Source organism: Sciurus carolinensis, chromosome 15, assembly GCF_902686445.1.
Source record: "Sciurus carolinensis chromosome 15, mSciCar1.2, whole genome shotgun sequence".
Taxonomy (NCBI): domain Eukaryota; kingdom Metazoa; phylum Chordata; class Mammalia; order Rodentia; family Sciuridae; genus Sciurus; species Sciurus carolinensis.
The window spans coordinates 72474727-72490499 of NC_062227.1; the positions used below are offsets into that span (position 1 = coordinate 72474727).

General features: G+C 39.5%; 1 protein-coding gene across 1 annotated transcript; it reads right to left on the bottom strand.

The window, feature by feature from the left end:
* Positions 1 to 6118: 6118 nt before the first annotated feature.
* Positions 6119 to 15438, bottom strand: Dsel (dermatan sulfate epimerase like). The gene is made up of 2 exons (XM_047526972.1): positions 15138 to 15438; positions 6119 to 14342 (listed from the first exon to the last, which is right to left on the bottom strand). The coding sequence occupies exon 2, from the start codon at positions 13454 to 13456 to the stop codon at positions 9818 to 9820; it is 3639 nt and encodes a 1212-aa protein (XP_047382928.1). The 5' UTR covers positions 13457 to 14342; positions 15138 to 15438; the 3' UTR covers positions 6119 to 9817.
* Between the last annotated feature and the right edge of the window lie 335 nt (positions 15439 to 15773).

Sequence of the window (15773 nt, forward strand, 5' to 3'; positions counted from 1 at the left end):
TAACCTCTCCCTGTTGCCTGCCTTCATACCCTGGTATAACGTCTTGCCCTTGGGTATGGATGAGACCTGAGACTGGCTTCCTATGGAGCACAGCAAAGGTGAGGGTGTCAGTCCCCTCGTTACATGACACTATCTGCAGAGTCTCTGTGACTTTCTCCCTTCTTGGCTTTAATGAAGTAAGCTGTCATATGCAGAGGCACACATGGTAAGCTACAGAAAATGCTCTCCAACCATCAGCTTGAAAAGAACTAAGACTTTTGGTCCAGCAACCCACAAGGAGCTAAGTCTCACCAACAACTATGCACAGGAACACAGGAGCACAGGAGCAGATGCCTCCCCAGTTCAGTCACTGGTGAGATTGCAGTCCCAGTGAACAACCTGACTGCAGCCATGTTAACCATCCTAAGCAGACAACCACACTAATTCAAGGGCTGACTCCTGACCCAAAGGTGGTATTCTGAGATATGGTGTTATTCAGTCTGCTAAGTTTGTGATACTACTTTCATGGAACGATGGATCATTAATGAAAGAGTGTTTAGGAGATTTTTAGGGCCAACACCTCAGGAAAGAATTTCAATAAGATGGCAAAGCAGTATAAATAACAAAGGAAAACACTGACATATTTGATTGCATTCAATTTAAGAAAACCTGTGCATCTGAAGACACCACAAATGTCATAATATAAAGATAAAAACATAAGCCAAAAATTTATCCATTAACACATAACCAAAAATTGATTGGTATTGAGACTACATGGTAAACTTCAATGATTCAGTTAGAAAAAAAGAACTTAATAGGAAAAGGAGTAACCAACATGACTGCGAATTTCATTTCACAAAAGAAACAAAAATGACAAGAATAAAGACCAGTGTCTGTGTTTTTAGACATGTGCATGCATGCTTATGTGTAAGTGCTATGAGTCATTAATAACCAAAAAAAAAAAATGAAAATGAAAACCAGATGCGACATCCTTTTATCCCAACAGAAAGGAAAATACTAAGAAATCAGAGAATGTCAAGTACAGAAAGAAATCTGGAACAACAGAAACTCTTCTAGAGCATCAATTTATATAGCCAGTCTCGAAAATAAGTAGGCATTATCTAAATAGTTGGGAATGGATATGGCATATTAACCCAGAACCTTCCAACCATACAAATATATTCTAGGAAGGAAGGTGGATAGGTGCAGATGGGAAGAGTTTGGGTGCAAGCAAAATTCTTGGATATGTATGCTACGGAACATACTTAAGAATTTTACAGAGCATTGCTTGAATTTGCAAAAATTATAAATATCCCTAAAATAATTCAAGCTAAAAGTTGAATAAAGTATGGTATTTTTATATAGTAGCACATTCATATGATGAAACATTACTGTGGTGAAGAATATGTGATCTTTACATACAAACATCATATGCATTAGATAAAATTTTTAAAAAGGAAAGTACATTGTATAATACAGACAGTATGTTACTAATTACTAAAGTTTAGAAACACAAAGTTAGACACCATGTTTATATATATGTATGTGTGTATATATATATATATGTATATATATATATATACTTATCTTTAACATATATTTACACATGAGTGTATGTGTGTGTGTGTTGAAGGTATAAAGTAAAGCAAAGAAATACCTAGCACAGAAGTTACCTCTCAGATGTCTGGTGGGAGCAGAGGACATGATACTGGGTCAGGAGGACTTAACTAGCAGTATTAATTGTGCATTTTTAGAGCAGAGGGTGAGTACACTCATTTCATTTCATTGCTATTGTTCATTTTAACATATGTTTTGTACCTTATTGTAGAATGTATGAGTATATGAAATCTAACCTTAAATCCTAGGTTTGGCAACAACTTCTAATACAATAGAAGGCTTCCAACATTCCAGCTAGGATCAATGCATCTTTTTATTCTCAACTGATTTTTCATTATCCAAATGCTGCAGTTAGATAGGAAGGGGCAGTAGAACTGGCATGTGCAAGAATCAACTCAATAGTGATTTCTAATTGCTTACAGTCAACCAGTGACAGAATATGGACAAGAATACTCAAGAAAAACTAAGTACAGGAAAGGAGTTCCTTTTCATTGGAGGTAGTAGGCTGAGCCCTACTACCATAGCCCGACTAAGTGGTCCATTGCCAGAGTGCATGCTATTCCACTTTCCTTGCTAACTGATTGAGCTCTTGGCTAGAGTCTCTAGAAGTTGACCCGGGTCCCACCCACTCTATGGTCAGAGAAGAAAGAAAACATTCAACCTAACAAGCATGTTAACAAGATAAGATAACAAGCATGTTAACTGTAGAATGCTACCTTAATACAAAGCATATGTGAGAATGACATAGAAATTAACAAAAAAATTCTATATTAGTATAATTAATAAAACTTTTGTTATATAAGTGGTAAAGTGAATAATAATGTTATATATATTATTATACATACATAATTACAACACATATTTGTTTCCATCATCATAAACAAATAAAATATTTACAAATAACTTTAGGCATCCCAAGTCTTACCCCTATTTAATTATGAGAAAATTTAAGTAAAAAAATAGAATAATTTTCAATGTAGAAGATAATATATACATATATCTCAAATGAACACAAAAAACAAAGTTATGCTTGATATACAAATAGGACTTGCAACATAGAATAAAACTGAGTGATAGCATCATACTTGAATTTAGAAAATTCTGTATCTTAGTCAATCTCAGTAGTAAATGCAATATGCTCTAGAGAAACATAAAATTCAGAAAAGATAGAGATACTGTAGTGAAAGTTTGGACAAAACTGTTTCTTAAAGTATGAACGTAGAACAGCAGTATTTCTAAATTGTGATGCTACATGTGCATGCAACTCAATAATATATTAAATATTAACATGAATGTATGACTCTTTGACCTATGTCTCTTTATTCTACATGCTCATATTATCTGAAAACACTAACATCATTTTTTGCTGAGAAATGATACAACTTATGACACGTGGCGTGTGTGAGCACATGCAGTAGGAAAATCAAAGCCAACATGCCTCTGCTGTCTCTCCAAGTCAATAAGACCAGAGAATTAGAGGTGGTCACGAAGAGGAGACAGTTATTTTTCTATTCATTCTCACAGTTAATTTTTTTAAATACTTGCATCATCTCAAAAGGGGTTTTCCAGATGGAGAAATAGAGGTTTAAAATTAAGAAACTGCCTAGGATCTCAGAACCAATAGATACTCATCAGGAAATTTTTATTCAGTTCTAATTCTGTATCCCATATAATCTATAAAAATCTCTATCTATCTGTCTATCCATCTATCTATAATTTGTCATGAAAATGTTGTCCTTCAAATTAAAACAAGGAAAGGCGGGAAGGGTAAAAGAAGCTCTGAGAGAAACTCAGGCCAATCACCCCTCACACAGAGAAAATCCAGCAAGCACTGGAGCAGCGGGGTGATCCAGCTAATGTCTGACAACTAATAGTAAAAGTCATGGGTTTTGTGTGAGGTTAATTTTTATTAGCTGTATTCTGTCTTTTAATGAGTATCTTATGAAAGTAAGATACAGGCTGTATTACAAGTATATGTATATATACTTGTAATATATATATATATATATATATATATCCCTCTTCAGATCAGAGTTCTGTGAAATATGTAGTAAGGCATTAAATTAAAATGGCCAAGTAAAGGTAAAATAGCCATATTCTAAATTTCCACATAATTTGAATGAATCTATAAATTAATATTCTGAACAAAATAGAATAAATATATGATTAACACAACAAACACCAATAAAACTAGACAGTAATCTTTCACCATAGTATACAAGTGCTGGAGTATTTTTTTGCATAACATGAATAAGGCAAGCTTTGCTTATAGAAGGATGCCAGATTTTAAATCAGGGATTAGAGCTTATATTGCTCATTTAGTAACTGAGGAAAGTGACAGTAATGGGAGCTGAATTGACTTCCAAAAGGGGAAGGACAAACATCAAGGATGCTTCATGAGCATGCACATTTTTCTCCTCAAATGATTAAGAACAATGCCCATCCCAAGTTCAGAAAAAGAAAGACATCACATGGGGAACACTTCATGTCTAGAACATCTGAGAACCCAAGACAATCAAAAGTGAAATTTTATATCACTATTAACACACTTGAAAGAAAAATTACATTCATCTCAATAGAGTCAGAAATACTATAGAAATAGAGAAACAACATACAACAGAATAACTGCAATGTATTATGAATTGATTTCTCTCAGATTATAAGTTTTCTTTTTAACCAAGTTTTATGTCACTCTGATTCATTCTTTGAGTTTAGACCATAACACAATCTTACAGTAATGACTCTTCTGGAGCACCTCTGTCCCTTCCCTCCCTTCCATCTGCCTTTCCCTCGTCCCTCCACTCTTGACTTCCTCCCCTCATTCTCTCCCGGTCCTTCTCCTCTTTCCCTCTGGCGTGGTTTACAACACAGGGAAAAGAGCAACGAGTTCAGGGCCTTCCCCTAAAATCGACTCCATGTGAATATATCTGGTTGACTCTAAGTCATGGCATTGATAGGAATATTCCCTTCCACTTTTCTATACTAGGAACTTTGTAAAAAGAAGTGTGTTTCTTTATGTTCCCTAGCATAAGTGTCAGCCCCACGGATACAGGGCCATGAAAGCATTCCCTGGATAGAGTTGTCTGGCTTTGTGGACCGGGAGGCACTTGGGGTTGTGGGGGATTGGTGGGGAGGAGAGGAAAAAATAAAAGATCGCTGATGTCTGAATCAAATACACTGAGTTATTCTTCTTACTGCCATCACTAGCAAAGATACACATACACACACAACCAGTGAGACCACACTCAAGTATTCCTTCCTCTTTAGGGCATCCCTTGATATTTGATTATAGACCCAATTTCTTTCTTATAAGTGCATTGGAGCAGTCAAATAAGCATGTCAATGAGAGTGACAATGCCTTTGCTCTATTTGGATTTACGGATAACCCCGAATCTTTGGAAGGGCTACTCATTGATGGAACCTGCTCTGACAATTAGAGTCAAAAACCTAAGCAAGAAAAGTAAGTAGTGGGTTCTACTCCAACATACCAGTCATAACTTCCTCTGACTCATTAAACCCTCCTTTACTCATAACCACCTTGCTTCAGAAATAAGGAGACAAGCCAGATATTGTGTTGCCTTTCCATGGGTGGTCATAACTACCACTCCTCTCCTCTTCTTGATGAATTTCTGATAGTTCTGAAGTCTTACAGGTATTGTCTACTCCTTACCCACAGGTTCATGGCCAATTCATATTTGTGTTCTTCCCACATGTGAGCAATACCTTGATAGCTGATATACATGAATTAGAGAATCGATGTGTAAATGATAAATCCAAGCAAAATTTTTTCAAAAACTTTTGAAATTGGAAGAACTACACAAAATCTTTGTCAAAGTATGTATTAGCTGATTTAATTTGTATAAACCACTTGTTGGAAGTTTCAACTGTATTTGTAAAATAAGTACGATGTAGAATTGTGCAAATTGCACATAAGACCCATGCAAACCTTATGAGTCAATAGTGGCACATATTAAGTGATTAATCCATGACAGATCATATTTTTAAAAGACTTCCTTATGCTTACTACTTGAGGCACTATTTAATATGCCTCAAATAACTTGCAAGAAGTGTTTTCTTTCTGGCAATATCATGCCTTAATACATATCTTACCAGTGTTGGGGGGGACAGAGGCAGATGTGGAGCACAGGTGCTTACTACAGGCATATCCTGACCATTTAAACTTGAAGACCTTGGGATAATTCTGAAGCAAAGGTAAAGGCTTGCCATCTGGGTGGGGTGCAGGGGTGGAGTTCATGCTTACTGGGTGAATTGTGGGACTGTGTATGTAGATTAGACTTTTCCTGTATTTTCCAACTTCTTTTTTACTCCCTACTAAATTCTAGCACTATTACCCAAAGACTTAAAGAAGGGGCATATGGTGAATTATCCTAACTACAGTCACATGGCTTTTAGATTTTTATTTTTGTATTAATAGAGCAGTCTCTTATACATATAGATCTGACAAACCAGTTTATGATCTTCAGTCTGTTTTATCTTCTTGTTTGTTTTTTTTTTTGTTGTTGTTGTTGTTATTTGTTTTTTGCTACATAACAAGATAAGGTGTGAAAAACAAAAACAAAAATTCCCATGGTTTGAAAGACTTAGCTGAAATCCATCTTTGGAATCAGAATCAATTAAACATGTTACCTGGATTACATAAAATATAAATCCATATAAATTATAGCTTAAGCATCTACAACTTTTTAGAGAATGTTAGACTCTGGTTTTTAAAGTGTCTAACATTCTCTGCAAAATCCAGTAACTTGAGTCTCAATACTTATTTGGATAATTTTTCTGCCAAAATGTAGTGACTGATTATTCAGATACAATAATTTGGTTAACATATAAGAAGAAAATATTCAATGTCTTCATATAAGGTTAAACACCCTGAAAGTGGTGATACAACATATTACCTTCTATTTACATTTTTTCCTAATCAGTGAAAACTTTTCTAATTATGATCAAAGTTAATGAAATCAAACCACATTGCAATTTGAAAATTACCATTTTTACTCACTTGTAGATAAGTAAATGTGATATACTTTATATAAGAATTTCTAGGATTTTTGATGATGCATAACATCTCTGCTTATCAATAATGCCAATCAAAAATAAATGGCAGACATCATGTACAAATACAAGAATGGGAAGTAATACTCCATGTATTATATGTCAAAATACATTCTACTGCCATGTATAACTAAAGAGAACTAAAAAATAAGTGGCAGAGAGGAGGGGTGACAAGTTCATAATGAGGATTTTTAAGACATGCTCATGTGTATGAGGGGAGTGCTTTTTTGAATATATTTGGAGAAGGCAATTCCTCTAATATTCCTTGGGATTTGATATAAATAAAAATGATCCTATTCTTGCCAGGCATCTATCAGTTATTGTCCAAAAGTAATCAATTGTGTAATATTTTGGAATCTAGGCCCAATAAGTCCATGGTCTTGTGTCATATTGATAAAATCTGTATTTTAAAATTTAAACTGAAGCAAATTCACAGATTTAGTTTCCTTCTCCTGAGTAGAATCTATTTCCAATCCTCTCTGGACTTTTCATTGTGGTACATTCAACTTTAGATGTGGGCTTTCTATTTCATCGTGAGAAAAATCTGTCATTTCAAACTTTGTAAGTCAAATTATCATTACATTTGCTATTTTACTTTTGGCAGCAAAACTTTTTAAAATTTCATTATCATTAGTTTTAATAAAATTTTGTTAAAGTAGCTTATTTCCAATAAGTCTAAATTTGGGAAATGAAGGAAGGGGTGACTATTATAGATAGGACATTTTATAAAGGTTTTCAAACAAGTGTTAGTAATCATCTTATTTGCAAGATGAGTAAAAGTATGTGTACAGACAACTCAACTTTCTCCTAGATTACCCTGAACGACAGTGCAGGACCTGAGGATGTACTAGGAGAAGCAGTGACCTTAGGTATTCAGATTACAAGGCAGAAGTGTGATCATGTGTGTGCACACACATTCCGCAAGTTTGATGGATGTGTCATCCCCTTTCCCAGCATAACACTCCTCACAGGAGAATTTCCAAGTACAGTCTTCAGCAAATTTTCTACATTAGAGTTACCTAAGTAGTGGGGCTTGCATCTAAAATTTTCCCTCTGGATTGGGAATGAATGAGTACAGAGACAGAGAACTCTGTATTGCTGTGTTAGAATGAGAGTTACAGTCCACTGTGAAGGCCATTTGGGTGAACCTTCTTTGTTCTGCTATCAATAAATTCCCATATTCATTCTCAGAATCACTCTTTCATTTTCCACGTATCTTCTTTCCCCTGTTCCTCCACACGTTTCATTAGGTTGTCCTCTGCTTATGCAGGCATTTCTGTATGTTCAAAGAAAGGCAGGGGTGGCTTCTGTTGTCTTCTCTGATACCAGCACCCATGTGTAATTCTTACCTTATCAGATCTAATACTACTTCCAACCCAGATCCTTTTTATTTTATCTGATTCGAGATCACACATCCTGGGAATTGAAAGCAAACACTGAGACTCTGAGCAATAATGGAAACAGTGTTATCATCCATGTAGCAATTTTAAATGTTTGTTGATTGACCCTGAGATAAAACAATCTTCCTTAAGAATAATAGGTAGAAGTCTTCATTGCCCTCTTAACCCACATGAATATAATTTTTATTCATTTTGTTACCATAAAGGGAAAATTATGGGAGTTATGGGAAGTAAATGTGGAGGAAGGGAGCAGTATCATATCATAATGGAAGGAAAATGACAGCCAAGTTAGATTTAGCTGGAATGTAACATAGCCACAGCTTTATCACTTTTGAGGCACATTTTGACATAATAACAAACTACTGAGACAGAACCACTTTTATCTAGGTCAGAATGACAGACTCCAAGTGTTAGCGAGCTTGAAGGAACTACAGTTTGTAGTCTGAACATCAGGAAGAAGACTGCAATCTCTACAAAGATTTTCATCAAGTCTCGACACTGCCTGATAGTTTTCATCCAGTACATTGTAATTACTCCACTGGCTTATAATGGCATAGCATTTTGATTTCAGAACACACCAAAGTAAAATGAAGCACATTTTATGTTGACTACATTTGTAATAAGATGCAGATGGTAAAAGAAACAGATGCCTCTGACATCATCTCCCATTTGCCTTCAATTTTGCAGACACTGGCGGTCTCTAAACTTACTCAAAAGGAAGCAAGAAAAGTCAGGCAGTTTTCCAATTCTGTCTCCAGTCTAAGAAAACATTGGCAGCAGCGGCACTGCTTTCTTTGAGTCATCCAGTGGTAATTCCACAAAAAATAAATTCGATTCTAAGTCTGTGTCAGTCCTTAATGCAAAATTAATCATCGGAGAAGAGGAAATCTCCACAAATACTGGGAGTTTAACAATTAGTAACTACCGACTGTTTTGCTTGACAGTGACAAAAAGGACAGGGTGGGAGTAGTGTAATGGCAAACAGCTGTAGCTTCAGGAAGCCAAAAAAGAGAGTTTTAAACAGATAAGCATGTCTAAAAACCCAGCCCTCAGCACCCAGATTGTTCAGACTTATTTCTTATTATTTGTAAGTAAAAAACTTTAAGGAAACTTTCCAGATTACTATTTCTGACTTTAAAAAAAAAAAAAAAGTTTATGCTGTATTTCCATCTGCATTTCCAGAAGGAATTCTGTAGTTCTGATAGGAACTTAACTCCATTTCTCCAGTGATATCACTGAGTGTTATATAAAGTAAAAGGAATTCACTTTTTTTTTTTTTTCTTTGTGCAAGGTAAGTATGTTAAAAGACCTTTTCAAAAAGATAAATAGTCCATCTTGAAAGGAAGAGACGCTTGGGTAAAGCAGCAACTGCAAGGCCTTTAGTAGTGTATGAGGTCCCCAGATAGGTTAGCACAGTTACAGAAGGCAAGTTAAACAAAATCCTTTAAAATCTTCCCATTTTCCCAGAACCCCACGACATAATTTCATCTACACTTCTGAAACAGAAATATTTTAGCAGAAAAAAATTCAGAAACAAAAGCAAGGAAGTGGTAACATAAAAATAAATCCTGCTAGGCCAAATATGGTGCCTATTTTTTAAATAATCTCTCTGTGCAAATAAAAGACAGAACACACACACACACACACACACACACACACACACAGAATACAAGAATAAACCAACTCTTCTAGTCCATATCCACAAAGTGGGTAGGGAAGCATTAGTGCAAATTTCTGCTGACCTGCAGCATTTAGTCCATAAACTTTGGATATCCTAGACGATCCATCAGTGTCCAGCAGATGTTTTCAATTAGTTTAATTTCATCTCTAGGCAAGTTTTGTTTCCAAACATTAGTATTAGTTGGTGATATTTCCCCTTCATATGGAAGATAAAAAAGGTTTGTAGAAGTGGCAAACAATATTTGGTTTAAACTAGCAGGAGACAATGGAATTCCAAGAAAAGCAAAAATTCTTTCAGTAGTCTTCTGAGGAAAATGAACAATATCTTCGAACTTGACCAGCTGGTAGCTGGTAGGCAGCAAATCTGTATTTATTCTCAAGGCTGCTGCTGTATTTGCGAGCCATAAATGAGACAATAAGGAGACAGCATTTGATTCAGATTTTTCTAATTCTTTCCTCAATGGTTCATACTCGAAAGCATAGCCTGAATTTAAGTCACATTTGCCTTTACCTCCCTCTATTTTAAACAACCTTGCTAAGTGCTCTGGTACATTCTTCAGAGTGTAAAGACTCGGCTTACTACTGTACAGCATTGAATAAATCCATGCCCGAGGGTCTCTTACAATATACAATGCCCTCATGGAAGCTCCTAAAACTTCCTGAAAAAAGTGAAGCTTCAACGTCCAGCTACCGCTACTTAAACTAAGCACAGGACGTGCACTTGGGTAATAGACTAGGTGTCTCCTCAAAGCCCTAATATATTCAGCATCTCTGTCAAAAGTGCCTCTCATTCTACTTCTTTGTTCTGGCAAAGACTCTCTCCTTTTCAATTTTCTTTTCTTGTCCTTATTTGTTGTAAAATATTGAGCCAGTTTACCCCTACTGGGTTCATGCAGACGGATGTTTTGCAAATGTAATTTTGTGTCCTGGACTAAAGATTGCAACCATCCTCGAAGTACACGGAAATGCCCACTGTGGATATCTGATACCTTCCACTCACAAGCATCTACAAATGAATCAATTTCAAATTCGGTTTCAGGGATATCAATGTAGGCTGTAGGAACTCTGATGTACAGAAAATCACTACTATTGAAAAAAAGTTGTTTGAGTATTTCAGCTCCTGAACCAGGAAGTGAGGTAATGACAACATCAGGAAGATCCGCATAGTGCCCTTTGGAAGACACAGACTTCTTGCTTGTCTCGGTTCCTGTCCTCGTCCATTTTGCACAGATGGGCTGAGTGCAAGTGCTCCACACATCCAGCAGTTCAATAAGCCACAAGGCAATAACAAGAATTAGTATCCAACGCATTAGTTTTCTAAAAGAAAGGTAAAACCGCCACTGAAATGTTAAAATCACCAAACTAATGCACAAAATTAATCCAATTGCTATGTTAAACTTAAATCCAAAAGGGAAAATAGCTCTATCATGTCTGACTGGCAGTACTATTGCTTGAGTACCCAACCCAAATCGGGTTATTTGACCTTGGTCAGCCACATTGGCAAAGCCACCGAATCCCAGGTAACTGAATCTTGTTTTCAGGTTGTGGTAGTCAGTTACAATGGAAACAACGTGTTCAGTGTTATTGACATTGAGAGAAATCTGAAGTCCAGAATTGGAATTATCAATGAATCTGCAGCTGGAAACATTGACATATGGCCCATAAAAGACATATGCAATTCTTGTGATTGTGGATTCCATCTGAAACGTAACATTAACAAATTGAGTCCACCGTTTCTTAAATTCAGCTGCTTGCTCTGCTTCCTGTATACTAGCCATCGGGCTATTGCCACGGTGATCAAACCAAAACATTTTGTAATGTGCATCCCATACATCCATCATGGCACCATTATACCTATTCATAAACCTATATGGGATGTATTTAAAATCAATATCCAGGTTATGAAAGAAGGCACTGACAGAATTTATTGGGGAAGCTTCTTGCCTCTCAATGTGGTCAACGACTAGCAGAGTTTGAGAATTTAAGAGGAGTAAAGCACGATACACACTTTTCAGTCTCATTGCCGAAGAATAAGCAGATACTGCTTCCCCACTCACAAATATCATTTCCCCGTGTTGAGAGGCAGTGATGATTTCCCCTGCAGCATCACCAACTTCCTCACCAATCCACTTGAGCCACTGTGCACATTCTCCCAGTTGACCTTCCCAAGGCTTATTACATTGGCTTGAGGGTGATGGAGCAAACACCAATACATTGTTAAGGTGGCTCAGCTTTGGTCCATAGAGAGCTTCAGAAACAAAAACTTGCCCATTGGGGGCAAATGTAAATGAGTTCTGATCTGGATGTTCATGTCCAGGGTTAAAGCTTCTCCAGCCATCAATCCAGGAGTATGGCTGAAAGTGAACTATGTCATACACAGCTCGTCCCCCCAGCTTCCCAGATTTGAAGGACACAAAGGTATTGGTTTGAGTGTTTGGTAGTCCAGCCCCATAAGTGACTACTCCCCAGTTAGGAAATGTGTGCATCTTTGCAGTACCATATTCAGCAGGGGGTTGTGGGGTTAGCTGTGGATCATACCAGATGTATTCCGTGTGGAGAGTACTCCACCTCTGGGCAGTGGAAGGAACCATTGGTCCATCTTTAGGTCGATGCTTTCTAATTTGCTGAGCTAACCAATTTCCAGCTCCATTCTTTAAGATAAACTTATCCAAGAAAACTAGCTGACTCTCTGGACCATAAAACCAATTATAATTTGAATCTGCTATACCCACAGTTCTTTGGAAACCTGGCAAAAGGGTGGCATAATAGAACCAAAAGTGCATTTTTAACCAGTTATTATCCAAGTTGTTGATATTAAAATGGCGCTGTGCCAAAAACACATACTGTATGACTGATTTAGCTGTGTAGCTTCCATAGGCCACACCTTCATCCAAGGAGCCATCAACAATATGATTCAATAGAAACATTGTCTTTTCCATCACATCTACTACAACCTGTTTCCATATATTTGCTTTAGATCCTTTATCTACCCCAGTAACCAAGGCCCCTGTGAGTAATGCTATCATATTGGTAGCTTGATGGTTATGGAGAAGTTGTTTGCCCCAGGAGCGAACCTTGGAATACTCATACATTTCCTCAGTAATAACCCATATTTTTTCCAGGTATTTTTGTCTTCGATGATTATCTAATAAGTTATATAAAAAGTCGAAGGCAGTGGCAAAACCTGTTAATGAATGGCCAACTGGAACCTCATCTCCTGGTGCATTCTCAACTAGCCAGTCTTTGTAGCCAACCATCCGGTCCATATATTCCAAGACAAATTCAAAGGCAATTTTGTCTTCTGGACATAATAAACAGTACAACGCTAAAGGAGGCAGATTGTTACCATAGATTTCATTCCACTTTGCAGCAAAATCGGCATGCTTGGGTGGAGGTAGGTAGTATGTTGGGTTGGACAGCATGACTGTCACTGCACTTCTGATAGCTCTGAAAAGATGCAAATGGCTTGTGCGAGACTTCTGTCTCATTGCTTGGATTTCTCCAGCATCGAAATATAAACTTGGATGAAGCATATTTCTCCTCAGCTTATGTTCGGGTCTGAAATCTTGCACTTTCTGTGTCTTAAACTGATCTATTTCATCTGTGAAAACTGCCCATTCAGAGTAATTGCTTACAGATTCTTCAAGAGTAGAGAAACCAAACATCACTAATGTTAAAAGTAGGAAATGTCCTGTAAACATTAACGCCATGATCCATCGGGAAGATCCTTTCCTTAGGCATACGTGACAAAGAGGGTGCTTAATGTGTTTTCCATCTGGTTAATATAAAACATATATTAAAGATCTCCATAAAACTGAATTTAAAATCTTCTTTGCTGACATTCAGCTCATCCAAAGCAGGTACAGTTGCCAAAAAGAGAAAACTTACACAGTGTATCTGTGTCCCTGGCACAGTTTTGCTTCCAGTAAAACTTCAAGGAATATTATTAATACCTCTAATTTTTCTGTAACACGCAGGAACAGTGGTAAGAGTCAAAATATTAAAAGTGCAGCATTTACTTCCTTTACACTAATCTATTTTAACAGGAAGAGTCAAATCATACATTGTACAAAAAAGAAAAAGCACTCCAAACTTAAAATTAAAGAGTCACTGGCAGCACAGAAAGCCATCATGGTGACACACTCACCACACATGTATGATTTGTTTCTGTGTGTCTGACTGAAGACTGTGACAAAGTACTGACATTCCTGGAATGAATGGAATTACTGATTAGTCCCTTCAACTTTTAATACTTCTTGGTTTATGAATTATTTCTTCTTCCATGTTTAAGAGAAAAACATCTTCAAAAAAGTAAGTTCAAAGTCCCATGTGGTCCAAAAAAAAAAAAAAAAAATTAAAATTCCTGCCTTCATTTCAAATGTCTTTTCCAGGCTTCCTGACTATATGACCCAGGAAAGCATTTTCGTGTCTTCCTCTATCAGCTTCATCGATAAAACTATAAAAATCTAATCTCTTCAGCCACCTAGGCACATATTTTCCAATCACGAAGTAACCATCAACGGGAAAATAAAAGTCCCCTTTCACCGACAGTGACAATGACGTCTCTTTTTTCTTCCTTTTTCATGACACTCCTTTCTGGGGAAAAACAAAACAAAGCAACTGTCTGAGGCTACAGGTAGCTGAAAGTGAAGACAAACTAATGATCAAAACACTCTACAGTCACTTGATAGAAATTTTAGAATTATAATAAAATCTGATATTATACACAAACCAAGAGATTGATAGATAAAATGAAGTGAATCTTTTTCTCATGCTGCTCTTCACATACAAGGATTCCAACGAATGTGAGTGAATGACAAGCACCTGTGAGACACATATTTATATTTTAACTGTGGTTTGCTCTAGTCCTTTTTGCATGCTTTTATTAAAATGCAGTTAAAGAGGAGTACTGCTGTCATTCTTAGCATTTGGGGTAGGAAAGACCCAGGGAAGACGAGTAAACGTCGAAAGGGCCTTTTCTGTTACTCTGGCTGAAGGTCTGGCCTTGGCCAGACCAGGGGCTGCCACGGAGGAGAAAGACGAGGAGGAGGAAAGGGTGCCTGCTCCAGCGGCCAGGCCGGCGGGGCGGCAGGGCGCCTCACCTGTGGCCGGCGCCGGCCTGCGCGCGGCGGGCAGCAGAGGGCGCGCGGAGCCCGCGCAGCGAGCCGCGGCCCGCGCCGCCCGGTCCGCGAGACAAGAGCCTCCCCAAGTTTCGGCCCCGGCAAGTCTGCTCTGCGCAGGAGGCGCCGCGCTCGAGTTGCCCGGCCCGCCCGCCTGCCTGTTGCACTTCTCCTCCGCGCCCCCCGGCCTGCGCCCCTTCCCGCGCGGGCGACCCGCCGACCCGGCGCGGAGGTCCGGGGCGGCCGACCCCCGCTGGCCCAGGGCGCTTACCTCCGGCCGGCCGCGACGGGTCTGGGGCGGCGCTGGGCCCCGAGAGCCGCGGCGGCTGGGAGCCGGCCGGCAGCCCCGCAGGGACCCCGCTCTCCGACGGGCTGAGGCGGCGCGCGGGCTGCTCCGCGGCGCTGGCGCCCCGCGCCCCGCGGCGCTCCGGCACGCCCGCCCTCGGGGAACGCCGGACGCTCCCGGGAGCCCCGAACCCGCAGGCAGCCGTAAGCGGCGTGCGCTTGGGGCAGCGTGTCCAGCCGGGGCCGCGTCGCCAGGCCGCGATGCCGCTGCGGCCGCCGCTGCTCCGCGCCAGCTCCGGCCGCGCGGCCAAGGGAGGGCGAGAGACGGCGAAGGGGGCCGGCGGACGGGGGCGGGGCGGGGCGGGGCGGGGCGGAGCCTCGGGCGCGGAGAGCCGGCGACGCGGGCCTGCGGGGGCGTGGCCGGTTGTGGGGGCGTGGTCGGGGGCGGGGCGGGGCGGGGCCAAGCGCGGCGGGGAAGAGGCTGGGGAGCTGGGGGTCCGGGCTGCGGCGGCTCTGCGCCCAGGGCTGGAGGAGGGGGAGTTAGGGAGCGCCAGGGCCACCATCGGCGGGGCTGGCCTTGAAATCATTTGGTTCAGCGAAGAGGACAACTGTACCAGAGCCA

Excerpts from the sequence above, each read along its gene's own strand:
- Dsel (XM_047526972.1), bottom strand. The coding sequence starts at position 13,456 with ATGGCGTTAATGTTTACAGGACATTTCCTACTTTTAACATTAGTGATG.